General features: G+C 41.8%; 2 protein-coding genes across 5 annotated transcripts; one reads left to right on the top strand and one right to left on the bottom strand.

Moving 5' to 3' along the window:
• Positions 1 to 5432: 5432 nt before the first annotated feature.
• LOC129747302 (NADH dehydrogenase [ubiquinone] 1 beta subcomplex subunit 6) lies at positions 5433 to 6352 on the bottom strand. Of its 3 annotated transcripts, none has more exons than XM_055741448.1 (4): positions 6276 to 6352; positions 5945 to 6214; positions 5777 to 5878; positions 5433 to 5695 (listed from the first exon to the last, which is right to left on the bottom strand). In XM_055741448.1, exons 2-4 carry the CDS (start codon positions 6191 to 6193, stop codon positions 5555 to 5557), a joined length of 492 nt encoding a protein of 163 aa, XP_055597423.1. In that variant the 5' UTR covers positions 6194 to 6214; positions 6276 to 6352; the 3' UTR covers positions 5433 to 5554. The 3 variants fall into 3 exon arrangements, with proteins under 3 accessions (XP_055597423.1, XP_055597422.1, XP_055597421.1); XM_055741447.1 differs by having other exon boundaries at positions 5945 to 6230; positions 6296 to 6314; XM_055741446.1 differs by having other exon boundaries at positions 5945 to 6305.
• Positions 6353 to 8605: 2253 nt separating this feature from the next.
• LOC129744282 (zinc finger protein swm) lies at positions 8606 to 20656 on the top strand. Of its 2 annotated transcripts, none has more exons than XM_055736728.1 (3): positions 8606 to 9006; positions 14245 to 15328; positions 16344 to 20656. In XM_055736728.1, the coding sequence occupies exons 2-3, from the start codon at positions 14585 to 14587 to the stop codon at positions 19002 to 19004; spliced, it is 3405 nt and encodes a 1134-aa protein (XP_055592703.1). In that variant the 5' UTR covers positions 8606 to 9006; positions 14245 to 14584; the 3' UTR covers positions 19005 to 20656. The 2 variants fall into 2 exon arrangements, with proteins under 2 accessions (XP_055592703.1, XP_055592704.1); XM_055736729.1 differs by lacking the exon at positions 8606 to 9006 and adding an exon at positions 13918 to 14135.
• Positions 20657 to 22098: the final 1442 nt, after the last annotated feature.

The raw sequence follows: 22098 nt of genomic DNA, 5'->3' as shown, positions 1-22098 counted from the left end.
TAGGATTGGTTTAGACCTGATAAAAATCGGTCGAAGTCAATTGGAAAGAGACAGATGATCAACTGTAAATCCATTTCTACCATTTCTACTTGTTTCGACCAGACCTTAATGAACACACTGTAGCATTGTAATTTATTTTTGATGGCTATTTAGTTCTGAGCGTGTAGTAATTGTGTTAATTCTAGCGTAACATTTCAAAAGGGCGAAACTGCCAAATGTAAACAAATCGAGTTAACGGTCATTCCGGATACACGCGGTTAGCACTTTACCTATCAAACGCGGTTTCATCTTTAAATTACTTAAAACTTTCAAAAAATTGATAAAATTCAATTGGGCGAAACTTCCTGTTGATGCATTTTCGTTGGAACGTGAAGTTACGCCTATTCAAAATGGAGTGAATTTTTCTATTCGTGTAGAGCCAAAAGGCGTAACTGAATTGACCGTGTGTGACAAAACGGCCTAATTAGTTTTTGCGTGTAGGATTGGGCGATCAATTGGGCGAAACTTGCAGGCGTAACTGAAATCGAAAACAATAATAAGGCGAAACTCGAAAATCTCTGATATTACGCGAATAATAAGTGAATATAATGCACATTTTTTTGATTTTGTTGAACAAAAAGTGGTCGATTTTATAAATAGGATTTGAATAGGTGTTCCGAATTTTCAAACGCGTTTTTCTCGTTTCGAGCTAACTGCTAGTTTCGCCCTTTTTAAATGTTACGCTAGAACTCAAGCCAACATTCAATGTTTATAATTAAGAGTGTAACCTGTCAAACGAAAACACATGTGTAAACATAAACAAAAAGAGAAAAAACAACATAGAACAGCAAAACAATTTACCGGGGTGGGTGCTTAGCTCAATTGGAAAGCGCGTTTGACTAGTAAGCCAGACTATCAGGGTTCGATTCCCACTGCCCCCCAACTTAGGTTAAGGAAATTTTGTGAGTCTACGGACATAAAAACGAAAACAAAACATGTATTGTACCTAATACACACAGAAACAAGAATCAAGAATTTGTAAACTCTAAGGAGTATAAAAGAAAAATTGTAAACTCTCCGGAGTATGTATTCGTTTTGAATACCGCTGGTCAATATAGTCTCAGTAACTGGACCATTAATAGGAGCTTTGCCGATAAAGCAGTTCCGAGTCGTGCTAAAAATAGCATCAGCGACTAGAAAAGAAGAAGAAGAAGAAAACAATTTACCGTTCCTGTTTGTGTCGCGCAGTCCGTTGCATCCCGAAGCCGTAAATTATAAAGGACCTGGTCGTTTACCCATCGGCGAGAGGTGAGCGAAAACAATTCGGAACAGGCATCTCGCTACAACATCCAGCCCCGGCGATGAACACATCAAACCATGGTGAGTCTAAGATGGCAGACTGTGCTGGTAGTATCAATTCCAACGGCCCCAACAGGGTGGGTGACAAAATAGCAAAGGAAACCTTTGAGAAAAGGAGAAACAATGTTTGTTTTCTACTGGGTCGTTGTTGCAAAGCCGAGTGTCGTTGTTCGGGAGCTCAACGCACTATGGGGCCCAGCTCGTTTGGCCAAACCGCTACAGAACCAGCCGGAAGCAGACAGCGGAGGTGCTCCGGGCAGTGGTTCGTGCCCGTGGAGCAGTGCAACCAGGTAGGGATGCCAGAAAATCCGTGATATTAAGCTGTGATACACCTGTGCCGTCCAAGCTGCTGTTATATGATTGTTGTGCGTTTGATGTTAGAGTAGGAAAACGGGCCCGTGAGTAATTATGTAAGCTAGCTTAAGTTTTCAAAATGTCGTGTGTAAGTAAATAATTATAATTGCTACAGATTTGGGTTTTGTGTTTTTGGTAAAAGTTAGCCGTGCAGCACACGCTGAAAGTCAGTGGTGTTCAAATTGTTTCAAAATGTTAGTTATATGATTCATCAAGATTGCAATAATGGTTGGCAAATGGTGGATGATGTGCAACGCAAGGCCCCATATGGTCATATCATCTCGTATTCGTAACAAAACTCCTATCTCAACCTCCCGTGGTGCCGGCTGGGATGCGAGTAACCTAAGCGGAGATCGAGTTCCCGGAGGATGCTTTGGTCGCATGCAGACTGAGAAAGTGGCCGCGCGCGTCTGTTCCTCAGGTCAAGTACGGCGTGCAACAACAACCGAGCGTTTGTTCTCCAGGTCAGGGGCGACTCAAACAGCGTCTGTCTCGCAGCGAGCAGCTAAATTTATGAAATGCGGCTTCCGCCAGCTAAGTCCAAGATGGCAGCCCCCTCGCGGGATAGGGACTTTAGGCTAACAACCTACTGCTCCCGATTTATTAAATTGTGACGGAATCCGAAAGAAATAAAAAATTTCAAACTAGTTTATTAAAGGCCTATTACTTTTACAAAGTTTCAATGTGCCGAGTGTATTCGTTTCACTAGGTTAGTAGGGAAGGGAGCCGTATCCGAAAGAAATGTCCGACCTGGAAATTTGGCGACGACTTTTAGCATGAAAACATGGTCACGAATTGGAACTTGGAACGTTTTAATACTTGCCCAACAAGACAAGCTGTCTCAACTTGCTAGAGAAGCTAGCCGTCTCCAAATAGAAATTCTGGGACTGAGCTAAGTACGTTGGCCTAACGCTGGAGAACACAAACGCAGTCCGGGCAAGTGGAAGAGAGAGCAGCCGCCAATGGAGATATCCGATTACTTTATGACATTTCTCGCCGCCTTAGTGGTGCAAGGACTTATGCAAGAATGCCGCTAAGTGACCGAGCAGGTCAGTTAATGACCGATCGAACAGATCAGCTCAAACGATGGACTGAGCACTCCGAACAACTCTTCCGAGTCACGAATAGCGATGGCCAACGAAACCCGCAGCTCGAAGCGCCAACAGTTAGTCGAATTAATGGCGTCAACTCAGAAGCGCCCTCGCTGGCTGAAATATATACGGCAATCAAAGTCATGAGATCCAACAAAGCGCCTGAGATCGATTGCATCCCTGCTGAAATGCTGAAAGCCGACCCTGCCTTGTCAGCACAAATGCACCGTCTTTTCACTGACATCTGGGATACTGCAACATTCCCGGCCGACTGCAGATTATCCTTGTAAAGGTCCTGAAGAAAGAAGACCTGACCGAGTGCGGAAACTGGCGTGGCATAACTTTGATCTGTACAATTCTCACAAAGTACTCTGCAAAGTGATCCTGAAAGGATACAGGAAAAAATCGACGCTACATTCCGACGGTAACAAGCTGGATTCCGATTCGGAAGTTCATGTGTGGACCGCATTACAACGCTACGAATAATACTGGAACAAATCAATGGATTCCAGGACTCTCTTCTGCTGGTGTTCGTTGATTTCGAAAAAGCATTCGACCGACTGAACCACGAAAACATCTCCGCTGCTCTTAGGCAACGAGTCCCAGAGAAACTTGTCTATTTCATCGAAGCACAGTACGAGACATTTTTGTGCAAGGTCTTGCACGACTGTGTCTTGTCCGATCCAATTCCGGTAACTGCTGGAGTGAGACAATTATGTATTTTATCACCGCTGCTTTTTCTCATCGTAATGGATGATATCTTGATTGGATCGATTGACTGTAGACCAAACCGAGGATTGCCTTCGACAATGGACCAGCTAAACAACCTTGACTTGGCAGACGATATTGTTTTGCTCGCCAAAAGACAACAAGACATGCAGAGCAAACTCGACGAACTCACTGAAAGCTCCAAGGCAGCAGATCTCAAAATCAATGTCGAAAAGACAAAGTCGATGGAAATCAACACAGTAAATCCTTCCAATTTCGTGGTAACTGGACAACACGTTAAAAAAGTGGAGTGCTTTCAGTATCGTGGTGTAGCCAGATAACGCCTGATGTTGCTACCAAGAAAGACATCGAAACCCGATTTGCGTTTACGAGTCTCCGATTTTTTTTTCAAGGAAGTTTAACTGCCAGGGTCATTCTTCCCTAAAAGAGTCTCCGAAACCTCTGGTGGTCATGTCAAAATTCGAATCCTTAACTCAAACGTCAAATCCGTATTGCTGTACGGGTGTGAAACTTGGTTCACATATACGGTGACGACGCGAAAACTGCAAGTATTTGTGAATCGCTGCCTGCGGAGTATAATCCGCGCTTTGTGACCTGGCAACTGGATGTCAAATGAGGAACTACATCGCCGGTTTCATCAAAGGGCGCTAAGGCACACGCTGCGGAGAGATAAAAACGAGATTTGCAGAGAGTCGCTTGAGTGGAATCCAGAGGGACATCGAAGTAAGAGGGACATAAGTAAGCACGAGTTAAGTACTTACACAGGTCTCTTGACCGGACATTGTCCAACAAAACTGCATCTCAAAAGAATAAACATTATTCAAAAAGATAACTGTCGGTTCTGCGGGTTCTGCACAGAAACTGCAGAGCATCTTCTATGCAACTGCTGCGCCCTCCTTAATAGGAGAGAGCGTGTTCTTGGGGCAAAGTTAATAAGGGCACAAGACATATCAGTTGCATATCAGAAGGTTATATCATACATCTTCGATATCATACCCGATTGGGATAAAATGCTTAGTCAGAAATCAACTGTCACTTCAACCCATACTGCAGTTGAGCCTGGTAGCGCATACAGTAACGCGGGGTAATTACCAAAATAATAGATCAACTACTGGTGGGCTCTTCCCTACAAAAAACCTTAAAAGGTCACTCGGGTCTGATTTCAGTAATACATTTTTTACAATTTCGTCTTAATAATTTTGTTTGTTTTAAATATTCTATAAGGTTGGATTCCCGTAGTCGGTTGTTGAACTGAACTCGTATGCCTTATTCAATATCACATGTTGCCAGGATTGAGTTGTACAATTGACATTATAGTAGGATGTGCTGAACAGGTAACGTTGAGTTGCAGGTACTACAGGTTCTTTTCTTGCTCTAAATAGTCCCGAGTGAGTCAGCCTGGTGTGACCTATTCGCAGTCGGCTGAGAGCGGAGATGTCATACAGATTTTATATACTTTTTTGTTCGAAAATACTTATACGCTGACCGGGCTGCGCGAGTGGAATTTTTGACTTTCTTTCTCTCGCTCAGGCCACCGGAAATTTTTTCGAAAGATTTTCGCAACCAATAATTTCAACTTTCTCATGCACTAAGTAAAAATTGTTTAAGGCGTTTGATATCTGCTGTTTCTTGAAGTTTTTTTTTAATTTTCTGAGACTTTGAAACACGTAAGAATAAATGCCTGGAGCTGAATTTGGATTTATAATCGTACATTAGTTAAGTTACCAGGCATTTAAAACTATTCATTTCGTAGAAATCGGTTGATAACCAAAAAAGGTACAGTGGTTTGAGACGAATGCACCATTCAAGTGGCCAATCAGAATCAGAACAGTTTAAAAAAAAGTCTCTTTAAAGAGGTTAAACGATCTGACATGTAAGGGTAAAATTTCAAAGAAAATTCTAATAAAATAAAAAAGTACCTTTTTGAATGATCCGAACATTTCCGGCATTTTCATATTTGATTGCTATATTTTCCAGCTGCAGCTAACCAGACATAACTCAAGTAATTGTAAATCCACCTAATAAAAGAAGATACCGCCAATTTAAATCGGCGACTGCTTGAATCCACGAGCAGCATAATCTTGCGGACCGCTACGCTGAGGGAAGTTGGGATAGCCTTCATCACCGGGGAAAACGGCTTTGCGAGAGTGTATCACTCGCCAGCCACCTTTGCGGGTCCAATCCTATGAAAGGGGAAACATTTGGAGTTACAATTTCTAGTCGTTGGAAAATTTACTTGAAAAGTGATTTGGAACCGAACTTACATTTTGATTGTACTTAAAATAGTAAGCTCCGGCATAAATGGAAAACGCTATCAAACCAACTTTTCCGGTCCAAAAACGGACAGCGCCAGCCCATTTACCTCCCTAAAAACAAAACAAACGTATAGAATTACATAATCACAAGATCCACAACCACTTCAAAGTGCATACAATGACCGGTGTCAGGGCTTTCTGGACCAAATCTAGAGGGGCCCGGTAAACGCGTCGAATGGGATTCAGTCGTTCTTTCCAATATTCCGGCACGTGTCGCGGCTCATTGGGCGACAGTTGCTGATCTTTGAGCCACTGAGCACGCCAGGCCCGTTCCTCCGGTGTCATCCCGAGGATACGTTCCCGTTCGCGGACCATGCGGCCCGTAATAGTCATCGGCGTAACGCCGCCGGTATTGGAGGATGCCATTTTCGGTGCGTGTCCGGAATCCTGCCTCGGAAAAGAGCTGAAATCAGATTTTTTTAAAGTATTTCCTAAATTTTGCGTTCACCTCTGCACTTTAAGACCAACCAAAACACTGCGAAAAAGCAAAAAGGCTGTCAGTTTTCCTGCCCAGTGAGCTTAGTGTGCGGCGGTTTAACATTGAAACTCATCGAAACTATAGAAGTGGGAGAGTTGTTATCAACTCCCGGATCGAAAAATTGGACCAAAATCGGTTGTATTTCCGTCCGTTCAACCCGTGAATCGGTTAGAAATCCGACCAGAAATCTAACCGAATTCGCACGAATTCAGTGCTCTGGTGTCAAAACTTTCCTGACGACGCTAATTTTTTTGCGATTGAACTGTCAAAATTACCAAATGGTCAGGAAAATCTAAAAGAATTCCAATATAAACCGGACAGATTTGAACTGACAACTAATATTTTGACAGTAATCGGTCCGGTTGCGATTTCGTTCCGATCCGGGCTAGGGTAACGTACTTAAATATATTTAAAGCCCGAAATTCAACTATATTTAATCATATTTTCCATGATTGATTGATTCATCAGAGAAATACAAGAAAGGTGTGTGCAGTGCTCTTAAGATGAACTGCAACGTTTGCTGATCTGTAGAATAATTTTTCAATCTATTATCCAGAAACTTAGTGCTAAACCAAAGGAATGGCAACCTGGTTCTTTTTGCGAGCAGAAATCTCTCTCTTCTTTCTCATCCATCGGAAGAGACGTTAATGGTGTTTTCCTCTCAAAGTAGTACAGAGTTATTTACAACTCATTTTTTAAAAGCCTTTTTCTTTTACAAAGTTTAAATGTGATAGTGTATTTGTTTCACTTAGTTAGTAGGGAAGGAGAGTACAGAGAATTAAATGTACAAATTTCAATGAGGAACCAGAATGATTGTTGTATATAGTGTGCACTCAACCATAATTTTCTAGGTTTTGACAATTAGTTCAGGTCCTTGACAGTCAATTGGGACCCAAAATATCGTCAAGTTCAATGACAAAGGATAGGGATGCCATTCATCTGTACTAAACGCTTTTGGTTAAACCTTTATCGTTGTACGAAAAAAGAGGCAAAAAAGCTGCCCAACCTAAACTTCCCCTTTCGTGTTTCTTTGTTATAAAAATAATATGTTTTGCAACAAAACTTGACAATATAGTTCGTAAATATAACACGAACTCGTCATGAGGAGTACAGAAGAAGAAGACAGAAATGTTCAAAAGATTCTGGGATTTTATTTTGATTAAAACGCATGTGTGGTGGATTTAAAAAAAAATCATTTTGTGCCCGTCAAAAAGGCACAAAATGCGAGTTCCATTAACCCGCCTATTCTCTGCAAAATATTCCAACAAACTGAAGTCACCAATCATCCCGCGTTGTGTCATTCGTACTTGAATGAGAGAGAGACAGATCATGCCTTTCTTTCACTCGTTTGTTCAAGCCAATCGAAGACGTTTAACGGTTGAACAATTAACGGATTCGAACATATGCGTTCTCCTTCAGTTGTCAGAACAGCACGATCGCATCGTGTTGCCGAATTCATCTGCTCGCTTCTACATACTACGAGGCAATTAATCAATCCCGTATCAATTGTGTATTTTTTGAATAAGCTGTTACAGTGATAAATATTAATTCTTTAATTTTTAAATGTAAAGCTTTTTTTTTATTAATTTTTGTTCTTTAACTGTTCTTTAACTGTATATACTACAGTAAACTTTTCTGTGTTGAACCGTTATTTTTTATTTTTATTTATTTTCATAGTATTCCGTCTCACGACATAACTTGACGAACATAATTCCTATAATTCACTCGGTCCATGGCAACCGTTCTCCAGTTCCTCGGGCACCCCACGTTCGCCAGATCACGCTCCACTGAGATATTATGCTGTATAGTTCAATTTAAGTATGTCAGATGATGTATTTTTAGTTCAGATTTCTCGTTTGGTGCTAATCGTGTAATCTGCCAACTGAACGAAAATGTCATTGCTTCGTTCATTCCTTGCGATGTCGTTAAACGATTGTTCTTGAACGGGGTTGCTTGAAAGAGAGGAAAAATACGTCTCTTTCACACGTTTGAAGGAATTGCTTCTCGTTTATGATTCAGTTTGTTAGAGTATGTTGCGGAGATAGGATGGAGGTCTGATTATTGCCAATTTTTATAACCTTGGCAATGATCCTTGAGCGGTTACGACAGCATGCTCTTTTTTATTGTGAGTTGTGAGTGAGAATGTGAAACTTCACGAACAAATTTAAAGAAATTTTGTGATAGCTCGATTCTCTTTGTTAATTCTGCGCCATATTGAGTTCATTGTTTTTTTATAATGTTACTACTATTTTTTACAGGAATAGAAAGTTTGGAATATAACATTGAAAAAGACTCGCAATTTCGAGTTCAAAAATCGGTTCTTAAGAAGAAATCATTCTAAACAAGTTTTTTAATGACTTAACGAAACGCATTTCTCCCAGCCTTACTGAAGCTGAATGACACCAACTCACTGGGCCTGATGGAGTCGAGTCGAGTCGCGTTTCGTATTCAGCAAAAGTGCAGTCGATGTTCGCGTTTCGATGGAAATTGCTAAGCAAGTGAAAAGCGGAGCCATAATCTTTTCATTCATCCTCATTTAATAGCAAAATTGTGCTTTCGTCGGAAGAAAAGACTATCAATTCCGCCATTCGGAAGTATCGCGAAGCTTGATACGGCTGAATATTATCGAAGTGATACCGTGGGAAGCCATTTTGGAGTGAATTTCGAATTTCGTACCGAAGCAGGCATTTGTCGGACTCAGGTGAGTGAGCTGCCATTTCTTTCCAGTTGTGGGAAAACGAGAAATGAAAGATTGAACGCGGCAGGGAGTCGTCTTTTTTACCATGTGAGAGGATGTGTGTTCATCGGGTGCTATTTTTATGTAACTCCTCACCTCCCTGAATCGTGTTTTTTTTTCTACTTATTTCAATCCGTTGCGTGCATTAATCACACACACAGATGAACGATCGATATGAATTTATTTTCGAGAGAAATCTCGAACTTTTCTTGATCGACATAGGGCCAGTGTTGCCAGATATGCTAATCTTTTAAGTTTGTCCGAGAAATGTTGGGACATTTTTGAAGTTAACTGGACTGCCAAACCAAAAAGGTGTATAAGCTTGGAAGAATAAGAATTATTCCCCACACTCATTCGGGGCAACCGCTTATAGTGTAGTTTTGATGCGTTTTCGGATAAGACTGGGTTAACTCCTTTTTCGTGTACAGCCCCTGTACCCTTTTTTCGGGTACATACACTGAACCTGTTTTTTTCTTTTTGATAGGAGTTTTGTTGAAGGAGTAGCAATCCATGATATCCTGTCAACAATTCTAGTTTTTCCATAACAACAGTGCTTAGTAACGAACTTTGTTTATAATGAAAAACATATCACTTAGTACCAGAACTCCGCTTAATAAAGACGTACTTTTATATTAGTCTGAAAGCCTTTTGGATTCTGGTTGTTCCTGTCCCTGCCCCAATTCTGCTATCTCAACAGGTTATGGGCTCTTCAGGAAGAGAAGCAGTTTTACACGGCATACCGTTATTCTGTGGTGGAAATGGATTCCACAATTGGAGCTTCCGGGTCAAGATGCATCTGGACGCATTGGGGTTGGCCCACACGTTGGCGCAGGATCCACCGGAAGTGGCAGCAGAAAGGACGAAATTTCGTGAAGCGGACAGGAAAGCCAAGTCAACGTTGATTAGTTTCCTCGGAGACGAATGCCTGGAAATAGTTCGTGACAAGGCAACAGCAAAACTGATGTGGTGTGCTCTCGAAAATTCGTTTGCCAAGAAAAGTCTTGCCTCGCAGAATCTTTTTCGGAAGCAACTTGGTCGTTTAAAAATGAACGAAGGTGAATCCATGCGGTCCCATCTAGTGAAATTTGAAGACCTTGTTCGGCAGCTACGTTTGGCAGGAACGAATTTGTCAGAAGCAGATGTTGTGGTGATTCTTTTCGGCACCCTGCCGGAATCATACGACCCCTTGATCACAGCCTTGGAGAACCTGGATGACGATGAACTGAGCCTGGAACTCGTAAAGCAACGTTTGCTAAGCGAGGAGATGAAGCAGCTGGATCGTCATAGGGTTGTGCAAGATCAAGAGCAATCAGCAGCGTTTCTTGGGGCTGGTTTTCCTAAGAAAGTCACGAAGAGGTTCAACGGAAGATGCAATCGATGCGGCAAGAAGGGACACAAGAGGGTCGATTGCCGTGTCAAACTGGATGGTGAGGCTAACGTAGCATCGGGGAGCAAATCTGTGTGCTTCATGGCAGATCAATTTTCGGAGCAAAGTAAACGCGAGAAAATGCTGTGTTTCAAGCTCGACTCTGGATCCAGTGAGCATCTAGTGAATGATAGATCGGTTTTTGCGTCGTTATCCAAATTGAGCAAACCGATTATCATAGAGGTGGCGAAAGATGGACAGACCCTTGAAGCAACTCAAACCGGGACGATAATTGGAAGCAGCAACACCAAAGTGCTCGTCAATATGAAAGATGTGCTGTACATTTCGGATCTCAGGGACAATCTGATGTCGGTCAAGAAGCTGGCAAAGGCTGGAATTTCCGTGCTGTTCTCTCGCACCAAAGCGACGTTGAAGAAGGATGGAATGACAGTTGCGGTCGCATATCTGAATGGTAATCTTTATGAACTGCGAATCAAGATAAATTCAGATGGTAACCGAGTCAGAAGAGAGTGCATGATGGCCACCCTACCTATCGAACCAGAGGGGGACGAAACTGATGGTTCGAAACAAGTCACCCAAGTTCAAGATTCGCCATTGATGGTTGATAGTGAATTGTCCAATTCGCTTACTGGTTCCAAAGAATTCCCTGAGGCGAATGAATGTGCATCTGATGTTAGAAGCAACGGAGAGCCATCCGCGCTCCCGCCGCATCTAGAACACCACGAGCCCTTAAAGCAAGCGTCGGTGAGGCGTAGCGGTAGGGAGCGCTCGCTCCCAGGTAAGTCCTGGTTTATTCCGTTAATTTTGGTGCAGTTTCTGCTGGTCCTCTTTCTTTTGATGTTCCAGAAAGTTTTTCCGACCTTGGTACCGAATCGTACGATGCCAGTGAAAGATGTGAGGAGCGAAACTAGTTCATTCGAAAAGAATTACTCTTGGAACCTCACAATGTGCCCCGATGGTATGAAGCTCTTGAGTCCGGAATGGATGTTTCGCCTTAATGGAGATGACCCTGGTCGACCGTTGCACTACGAGGCTCGAATAGCAGCGAAATACTATCTACAACAACTTAGGCAGGAGTTCGAAGAAACCCACCCCGTCGGAGCACGGTTAGCAGCGATCCATGTGGTTTTCGTTGATGGAGTGACTTCAAGGAATGTTGAAAGAGACGGTTTACATGGAGGTTCCCGACAGTCAAAACCCCGTCGAGTGAGGCGTTTGGTCCGGTCGTTGTATGCTGTAAATCGGTCCATCGGATATCATTTTGCGTGCGATCATGAGGCCTCAAGATTGGTGAAAATAGATGCTATCGAGAAACAAGATCAACTTGCTGATGTCTCAACCAAGCTGCTGGAATTCCGTTTGGGACCCGAAACGGATGTCGGCCTACATGAACGAGAGGGGGTGTTGAAGGAGTAGCAATCCATGATATCCTGTCAACAATTCTAGTTTTTCCATAACAACAGTGCTTAGTAACGAACTTTGTTTATAATGAAAAACATATCACTTAGTACCAGAACTCCGCTTAATAAAGACGTACTTTTATATTAGTCTGAAAGCCTTTTGGATTCTGGTTGTTCCTGTCCCTGCCCCAATTCTGCTATCTCAACAAGTTTAAACCGTTTAAGGTCATTCTTCCTCGCACACTAAACCTCGAAAATACCCAAACTTGAGAACTTTCCCCGCCAACCCGAATGAAATTTCCTCCCTACAGATTTGGCTATTGGTGGCATAGCTCTAAGTTAAGCTCTTGAAGGAGAACTCATCCCAAAAAATCTGATACCGCAATAAAATGGAATTCAAAATAAAATAAAAAAAACAGTCAGGTTCCGGAATCAAACCTATACCTGCAATGGCACTGCGATTACCTTCTCATGATGCTAACCGCTCGATCATCGGAGAGTTGTTGAGAGAGGCAATTCATCGTATATGCTAGACTTTCTGCGAATGAAGCGAGAATAAAATTTTCCCCAAAAAAAACAGTTCTCCGCTTTGAATTTACCCCCCAAACCTAAATCTGCCACGATGAGGTAATAGAATCAGATTCGCTTACAACAAACAACCCCCCAAAAAAACAGTTCTCCGTTTGAAGGACAAGTTTGGACAAGTCGTATTTGCAAGCTGTGATTTTTCACAAACTTAAGTTGTCAATATTGAACTCAGGTTTGGGGTGTGGCAGTTCTCCAGTTTGGGTATTTTCGATTTTCAGTGTAGGCTTTTCTCTGATGTCGGGTCAAATTTACACATTATTTCAAACGCTTGCTCCCGGTGAAGATGTGAGCAGATGCTTGAATGATATGACATGTTGCATGCAAGAATAATAAAATCGAATGCAAGTGAGATTCACCTTATTAAAATATTTTTTCAATAGATAAATATAAAGGAATTTATGCATTTTTCACATTTAGTTTTTTTTATTTTATTTAAACAACAGCAACACAGTAGGCAAAAGCATGCAGAAATCGGAAAAAATTGAAACTGATTAGAGATGTTTTTTTTCCTGGAGATAGTATTTTTCAAACTTATTGATCTCCCTGATTAGTGGAGGAAAATTTGTTGTTGTATTTATAAATAAACTCACCTTTATCATTGGAAGACGAAATTGGCTTGTGCTACAATATTATGATCTGTCCAATTTTTTGGCATTTCAGCTTGTCGTTGTTAGCGTAGTAAGACGGTAATCGCTGGTCCACTGATGGCGTGGGTTCGATTCCCATCTCGGTACTGGGTGTTAAATGTTAATCTTAAGTTGTCCACGTCATTTAGGCCGCAACAAATTTCAAATCCTTCTTTTGTCACTCGGAGTTGGAACATCGCGAGGGGGGGCTATGACAAATAATGTGAAAAACAAATAAATTGGAATAAATTTCACGAAAGCTTGTATGCAACGAAGTTGTATACAATATCATTGCACAAAACCTAAAAAACAAGTAATTTTTTTTATCGAAAAATTCAATAAAATCAAGAATACAAAAGGTGGAATAACTTCCGTCTTCCAAAATTTGTTGTTTTTGTCTTGTAATCTTTTGGATTCTTGAATTTTTTTTCGAAATTTACATTAAATACATACTTCAAACTTTATTCATTTCCCCCTTCGGGTATTTGGAAATTTCGCAGGGGGGGTGGGGGGTGGGGGGTTGACAAAAGAAGAAATTCATATTTGTTCCAGCCTTATTCAGTTTGTAAAGCCTAAATCGGCTAAGACGGTGTATGTCTTTTTACCAAAATCCATAAGAACTTTTTGATTCATAAACTACCTTTTCCCTGATTCGGGTCTTTGAGTGTTGAAGAGGCTTTAATGGGTTTTTCCAAACGTAACATTTCAACATGAACTTCCATTTTAGCGGTTATATTCATATTGTGCCGCTGCTGATACCAACATTTTATTTCCTGGCAGTACTGCTTCATGCTCGACGGACGAACGAGATCCGCCACAGCACAGCAAGCAAAATACAGAAAACAGAAGAGCTGTGTTTTGTGAGCGAGATTAGTTTTCAGTCAGCTAGCAGCGAGTAGAGTTGTCTTTCCTTTCTGCCTCCCGGTCGTAAAAGGCAAAATAAATTCAATTCGGAATCTATACTTGGTATCAGTGTGAGTGTGTGTGTGTGCGCGCCCATTCGAGCCAGAAGGAATAGTGCGAATAAAGTTGCCTTCATTTTTTTTCTGTTGCCGTGCTTGAGAATTTAATCATCGCGCAGAATACTTTCGGGTACGTCCTTGAGTAGTAATTTTTCTCATTAGGCTAGTTTGAATATCAAAAGGGGCGTTGAATTGATGCATATTTGTAACACATTTTTTTTTTATCTTTCCGATTTCAGATTACGAAGAGGGCCGATAGTCGAGAAAAGTGGTCAGTCCGCAACGACTGCGAAGGAAATTGCTGGAAGAAGAAATAGGAACCTTTTTTCCCCTGTGCTCTAGCAGCTGAACGCACACATCGGTGCAGTGTGGAATTACACAATACAGTGAAATTCGCTGTGTGGGGATTATTTTTAATAATAGCCACTCGGTTTCAGTGTTGGTGGTGTATTTTTTACTTCTGGAGAGACAGACAGAAAGTTGTCAACGTAGGACGTTCCCGAATACGGGAGGAGGTCAAACACAGTACACAGACTAGATATTTGGACAACGGAGCATAGAACGCGCTGACCAGAAAAAATGCATATAAATAACCCAGATGCACTGAAGCTATGGCTGACGGAAGTTTTAGAACCACTGTGTGATGCAGATCCGGCTGCCCTAGCCAGGTATGTGCTGGCTCTGTTACGAAAGGACAAACCGGAAAAGGAGCTAAAGGACTGCATGAAAGAACAGCTGGATGTGTTTCTGGGCGTTGAAACGGAACCGTTCCTGGAGCGATTATTCCGATCGATCAAGAGTGAAGAGTACATCAAAATAGCTCAGGCAAAAGAGGCTGCCTTGGCGGCCACCAGTGCCACTCAGCAAGCTCAACCCGCCGTCACGACAGCTACCGCCAACAGCAGCAGCAGCGTAACGGGCAATCAGTCTTCTCAATCGAGCCCTGCCCCCCTAGAGGAATCCGTCAGTAACTCCAAGGTGCGAATCAAGCGTGAGTATACTCCCCCGCTGCATGAGACAAACAATTCCAGCAGCAATGGCAACAGCAGCAACAGTACCTCCCACAAATCCAAAGAAGAAAAGTCTGAAAAAGTCCCCAACAGCGGCTCGGGAAATGCCAACGCAATGGCATCAACGACGACGACAACGACAACGGGTGATCAAGATCCGCTGAGCAGTTCCAGCAGTGGGGCCCTTTCGATTGGAGCCAACACCAATAGCAGTTTGGTTTCACCTCCCGGAACCCACAGCAACAGCAATAATACCAACAGCGGCAAAATGCCCCTGAAAGGTTCCTCCGGTGGAAGCACCAAGGATGATCATGTGAGTTGCTCTTCGATTTTTTTTTTCAGCGCATAATAGTTGATTACAGTGACATGCTAATGACGATTTGGGGGGCGAGAGCTGTTTTTAGTATTTTTTCCTAAAGTTCGGCGCATATTCTAACTATATGCGTGGAATGTTCTAAATTAGGGATTGAAAGGTCTATATCGTCGTCGTTTATTTATGGTTTTTAATGACACCTTTATCAGGCGGAATTGAAATCATTTCATTTCGTTTATAGTCGTTTTACCATCTTTGCGGCATCCACAACTTTATATCGCCGTTGTAGTTGGAGGACAGTTATTGAAAAATCTTCCCGGTACAACTGTGTTTGATTTTTACTCTGTTTTGCTTCGACAAAGAATTGAAAAACTTAACATCAAACTTCTATATGAAATCTGAAAATTCACAGCCAATCTCTTAACTAAAAGCTGAATTTAAATTTGAACATGGTAACTGAAACCTGGATTCAAATTTTTAATCGAATATCTGAATTTCAATCCCTAGTACCTATTCTTCTGAATTTTGGATTTATTATCTGAAATCTGGAAAAAGTAGGTAACTACTTACTTAAATGACAAAAAATTAAATAAAATTAATAAAATTCTAAAACGAATACTAATTAAAAACTAAAAATGAATTAAATTACTAAAAAGGATTAAAATTGACATTAATAACAAAAAGAGCTCCCAAATGTGAATAGTAATTCTACACAATTGAAAAAAAAAATTGATACAGGTATTTTTCTATTTCTATTAATACCTGTATCAATGAACCTAGTACCTAAGTTGAACCCAAAACAGATTGCGATTAATTAGGTATAAATTTTAACTGAAACCTGTCGGGTCTGGGTTAGCCTGTGAAAGTTATAAAACTCTCCCTGAGTTTTTTCCCACATCATTCAACAATGACCATTCAAGCAATCTACAGAGCTACGGTATATTCCTGAAGATTGTATTCCATACTGAATAAGTTACTCATTCATGTGTTATGTTTTTTTATTCTATCCCCACAGAGCAAAGACAGTCGCAACCGTGGTCGACGGGTGTCGAATCGTTCCCGGTCCCGATCCCGTTCTCGTTCCCGTTCCTTCGAAAGATCCCGAGACTCCAGGCGTTCCCGTTCCCGGGATCGAGGTGGCAGAGATTCGAACCGCGATAAGTCCAGTCGCCAGTATGGTGGCCGAAGCGGGAACAAATCTCCCATTGGAAGGGGTGGTGGAGGTGGTGGCGGCGATTCATTCAGAAGATACGAACGCTCCAAGAACCATGGTTACGAAAGTAGTCGCGGCGGAAATCGGGGTGGTGCCGGAAATGGTGGAAATTTGGGAATGGGAAGTGGAAGTACCAAGATTGTGCTGCGAAGCCAGTCCGGAAGTAGATCTCCGTCGCCGATGGCTGATAGACGAAAAATGGCGCGATCTGAATCTCCGGCAATGGTATTAGCATCCGCGGCGGCTGCTGCGACAGCAAGTGGAATAACTGCTGCCCAGCCAATGGATATAGTGACGGCCGTTGACGGTGTGATTATACCGGGAAAACGTCAACGTTGTCGAGATTTCGACGAGAAAGGCTACTGTATGCGAGGTGAAACTTGCCCTTGGGATCATGGAGTAGATCCGGTGGTTCTGGAGGACATTAACAATCCAGCCTTAATCACTATTCAATCGGCAGCGCAGATGAGAGCTGGACCAATACACCCTGAGTATAGTCCGGATGCGCCAGAGTTGTGGAACAGGCCTCCAAATTTCCCGGGACCAGGACGACCTTCTATTGCTCAGAGGTTAGGCGTCGGTGCGCCCGCATTTGGACCCAGGGGTGCTTTAACAGGTGTTAACTTCAGAGGTGTAACACCGGGATATCCAACCGGTTTCCCTGGAAATCCAATTGGAGCCACGCCACTGCAAAGAGAGCTTATCTCCGTACCGGTCGTTGATGCAAACAAAGGCGGCGACGTATCAGCTCAACAGCCAAAGAGAAGGTTCGAACCGGAAGATGCTGTTGCTATTGCCGATGGACATTTGAAGAGGAAAACACCATTGAACAATAGATTGGGACCCAGAGTTACCGGTCATCCGGCAGTCACGGGTGGAGCAGTAAACTCCCAGCAAAACTGTTCATTGGAACTTCGCAAAATTCCTCGTGGTTTAAATGCGATCGCTCACCTGAACAATCATTTTTCAAAATTTGGTAAAATTGTCAACATTCAGATCAGCTATGACGGTGATCCGGAAGCCGCAATCGTAACCTTCTCAACACACGCAGAAGCTAATGTAGCCTACCGAAGTACCGAAGCCGTGCTGAACAATCGATTCATCAAAGTTTTCTGGCATAATGGAGTAACTGGAGATCAACCAGCGATTACACCGGCAGCGAAAACCGAACATTCGCTGCGTAGGACCTACCCGAACCAGTACAGCATCAATAATATTGCTACATCAGTGAATACTTCTGCTACCGTTACACCAACCGTCGTAGCTTCCAAGGACTCGGGTATGACGGTCAGCTCGTCAGCCTCCAGCGAAAATGTCGCACCAACATCGACAGCCCCAACAATGGCAATTACTAACACCGCCACAAAACTGGTTAACACAGTCACAACACCAATAGTCACACCCAATCAACTTCGTTTGAAGAATTCTGCTAAAATCAATAGAGCCACAAATGAACTGATTCGTAAAAAGCAAGAATTAACTCAGGGTCTGCATAAGCGAAAACATGAACTAATGCAAGGCTACTTAAAAGAGTTACGTTCACTGGTAATGATGGTGGAGAAATTTGAAGCTCATGATCCCAACCGTACCAAGCTGCTTGCCTCGGTCAAGGAACTGCAGGAAAAAATCGATAAAATGAAGGAGGAAATATCAGCAGACCAAACTCAAATTGTTGCACAGATCCTCCCGAAGCCACGCAAAACAAAAGAACAGCATGAAAAGGATATCCTCGACGCAGAGCTGGAAATAATTGCCCAAGAGCAACGAACCCATAGAGTACCAGGTGCTCCGGCTCCTCCGGGTCCCCCTCAAGTTCCAGTTACTGCTGCCAATGGCAAACCGCAAATGTATGGCCCACCGGGAGCTCGAGTAGCTGGCCGTCCCAATCGATTAGCTCCACTTGGATCAACCAGTGTGGACAGGCGTCCAACCACCATTTCCATCACAGGATTTGCCCTAGAAGATGCCGATGCGCTGCTCGGCCATTTCAAGCATTTTGGTGAGATTACCAAACATCAGCTAGACAACACGGTGCCATCGCTTTCGATAAGCTACTCGATACGCCAAAACGCCGAAAAAGCCTTGGTACGCGGAAAGGTTTTCCGCGATGTGACTCTGCAGATTGGTTGGGTTGTTAACACTCCTGGAGTAACTACACCATCCCCAGTGGTCGAAGCCCTGAAGCCGAAAGCCGAAGCAGAAATAGCGGACCAGGAGAACATAAGCACCAATAAACCTGTTGCTGTGGTCAATCCGAGCGACGAAAAAGTGACCCCCGCTGAAGGGAAGGAAGCCGGATCTGTTGTAGTTGCAGCAGAAGATGCGACCGGTGTGGGGTCCATCACTTCGATGGACACGATGGTTGAAACTGGTTCGTTGGAAGAAGCATCCGAAACCCGTTTGGTTGAAGAGGAAGAGGAGGAGGAAGAAATGGAATCCGAAGACCGTTCCTGGCGTCGTTGATAAGAAGGAGAAAGAACACACAGCCGTCTGTGGGGACGGAAATAAACCAGCCATCACGAAGCATCGGAGTGCGTTGAGAAAAACAACACTGATTTTCTCGTTAATTTCATTATTTTGTCGCTAGTAGTTTTTAGCATCTTTTATAAGTGAATTTTGTTTATTTTTCTCAAACAAAACCAATTAGTATGTAAGCTTTGCGCCACTCCGCAAACGGTTTTTTTCATTTTTTGTTATCTACCTTTTAAGTCCTACATAGAGTTTTTGTAACGTTTTCAAATTGTTAGGCAAACCAGACCGAGAGATACAGTAGGAACCCAAATTATCCAAAGTAAAAAGAGGAAACGTTATTCCAACGGCAGTCCAGTGTTTCGGAAGCATTATGTTAGGTAGATCTTACCCCTTAGATAACAAATTCGGTTCAAAAAAAAAACATACAACCTAAATTACAGGAACCATTTTAAACAACCAACCCAATTGACTGTCGTTAAGTCTTTCTAGTTGTTTTTTTTATAATTGGTACTGAGACACTTGAAAGTGTGAGCAAGTAAAACAAAAGACGGAAATGATTCGAAACAACATTGAATCAACTGCTTTAAAATAACAAACAAATACAGAAACACACAAAAAATAAAACACGATGAGATAGTTTTACCGAGTACAGTCTAGTATATCTATTGATAATTATTGATTACGAATTCAATATCTATGCACGCATAGACGATCAAGCTAGTGTTGAAAAAGAAATAATAACTAAGTGTATATACAGTGATTTGTAATCTTAACACGACTTACGAAAAAAAAAAGAAGTAACTTTAATATATGTTGATAACACATACAACAAATCCTTATCCATGTAAATGAAAAAAAAGTTAGTGGAGAAAGGTGTAGAATCGTAAAAAATTCTATTTAAAACCTGTTACATGAAAGAGAGAGAGAGAGCGCGGAGTAGTCGGAGATGTGTGGCGAACAGCTAGAAGCCTGTGTTATTCCCAGCGGATATCAACCGGTCGGTCCATCAGCATGCGGTGCAGGAGAGCGGAGAGATGGCTCGTCGAACCGATTTTCTTTTTTCTAGTCAGCGAGCGCGTGAGCCGCTTATTGTGATTGTGCGGACACAATAACGCAATTTGTGTCTTTTTCGTTTCTATGTTTTCTGTTCTTGATACTTTCTTCTGAAGATTGGATGGTGCACCATCAGCGAGCGGCTACAGCAACGGCATCAGCAGCAGTCTTCAAGTATGGTAGATTCGGCGAAAAATGAAGCTGAGTTTTCTCTTCTTTGTTTAATTAGTTGATAAGAACAAAAACACTGTTATCGAATAAGTTGGAAACTATTGTATGCGTTTTGACCAACTAAAAAAAAGGAAAAGAAAAGATGAAGCTAAAGCGAAAAAATAAATTGCCGAAAAAAATCTGAATTAAAAAAAAAACGATCTATCAAAGCAAAAAAAACATTTAAAACAAAAAAAAGATCAAATTCAACATCGGCAACGCGCTTTGCTAACTGATAAAAAAATGAAGTTTTACGAGTTACTACCCTTTTCAAACGGGGGTCAGATAGAGAGCGAGAGTATGAGCGAAAAATAAAGACCGACTGTTCGGGAAAAAAGATTACAAAAAGCTCGTAAACGGAGTTCAAGATAGCTATAACATAAAAACTGTGTTTCATTTTGGGTTCTGGGTTCCGATGGGGCGGTACATCGCAAAGGGAAATGGTTTCAGGATTTTGCGAAAGGATTACAATTCCGTAAAATTTCATTTCAATTGATTTGAATTTAAAAAAAAAAGCATTCATCTTTCAAAATAAAATCCGTTTTACGGGATTCTAACCTTTTCAAATTTGAATTTGCTTCTCTTTCACACGTCCTAGATGTCTCGACTGTGCTGCTTCAGAGCGAGTATCGATATTTTGACAACATTTTCCCAAGACACATCTGCGGAAGTTATTCGCATATCCGGCAGAGGCAATACTAGTAAGGGGCCTGACAAATATTACGTGACAAAATTTTCGACCCATCGCCCTACGTAACACATTCTTATCATACTTTCTATATCCAAAATCCACAAAGCGTAACAAGCTGCCACATCCCTCCTCCCCCTAAACGCGTTACGTAATATTTGTATGGTACCTAAATCTCAAACCTACCAGCTACCAGTGCTGCTTCTTCAGGGTATAATTTGAACTGTCGGAACGGTGTCTTGGGAAAATATCGATGTTTTTTGGAAGTATCACAGTAGAGACTCCTGCAGCGCGTGCCGCCTGATGATAATATATTAAAATAAAATTATTTAATCAAATAGGTATGTTTTAATGTTTCAAATTGCTATAATGCTTACCCTTTAAACCCATGCTTAACCCTCTACTGCATGGGCTCGTATTTGCAGTTGAGGCAGTAGAAAGTTAAGAATTTTATGTACTTAATGCAATAATAACAGAAATATTGGAACGGGTTTTTTTAATATTAAAAAGAGAGAGTTCCGTGACGGTGTGACTCGACTTCAACTATTGTCACCTCACAGGCGTTTTTTTTTTAAGGGAGTTTAACATACCAGGATCATACTCTCCCCTAAAAAATTCACGCGCGGCGCAAAATAGAGGCCATTTATTTTTAGTTTCTCACATCTTTAAATATTTTTGGTGTTTTAAAACGAAGATGGAAACGATTTTTTTAAAGTAAGTAGCAACATTACAGGATCATTAAAGAATAAGCGTGTATAGAAATGTGGAATTCAATTTCAAATGTCTACATTTTTTTATAGTTTCGAAAGCATGATAATCATATAGAGTTGTTTTTGACATTTCTTACGCACACTTGCTGAGCGTGTACAGATGAAACGGGACAATTAACCTCCAAAACTCTCGGTACAAAAAACGGACAGCCGGTCGACAAACATGGTCGTTTTTGAGGTTGATTGTCCCAAAACTGAAAAGTGTTGGTGAAACAACCAGCATAATATCACCAACACAATCAGCGGCAAATAGGACTATTGATTGCCTAAAACCATCTTTGTTCTTTTTCTCAAAGTGGAAAGTTTTAACGCATAATGGGTTTTATTTTCTGAATGTGTAAATTCAGCGCCGCATGCACTGCAC

The sequence above is a fragment of the Uranotaenia lowii genome, chromosome 2 (genome assembly GCF_029784155.1).
Source record: "Uranotaenia lowii strain MFRU-FL chromosome 2, ASM2978415v1, whole genome shotgun sequence".
Classification (NCBI taxonomy): domain Eukaryota; kingdom Metazoa; phylum Arthropoda; class Insecta; order Diptera; family Culicidae; genus Uranotaenia; species Uranotaenia lowii.
Note: the sequence above shows the minus strand (reverse complement) of the source record. Positions and strands in the feature narration are given on the sequence as shown.

What these genes read in the sequence shown, in the direction of transcription:
- LOC129747302 (XM_055741448.1), bottom strand. Translation starts at nt 6,193, where the DNA reads ATGGCATCCTCCAATACCGGCGGCGTTACGCCGATGACTATTACGGGC. An exon ending in AAGCCCTGACACCGGTCATT is followed by an intron (nt 5,879 to 5,944) that starts GTATGCACTTTG and finishes TTTTGTTTTTAG; the next exon opens with GGAGGTAAATGGGCTGGCGC. An exon ending in ATTTTAAGTACAATCAAAAT is followed by an intron (nt 5,696 to 5,776) that starts GTAAGTTCGGTT and finishes CCCCTTTCATAG; the next exon opens with GATTGGACCCGCAAAGGTGG.
- LOC129744282 (XM_055736728.1), top strand. Translation starts at nt 14,585, where the DNA reads ATGCATATAAATAACCCAGATGCACTGAAGCTATGGCTGACGGAAGTT. An exon ending in GAAGCACCAAGGATGATCAT is followed by an intron (nt 15,329 to 16,343) that starts GTGAGTTGCTCT and finishes CTATCCCCACAG; the next exon opens with AGCAAAGACAGTCGCAACCG.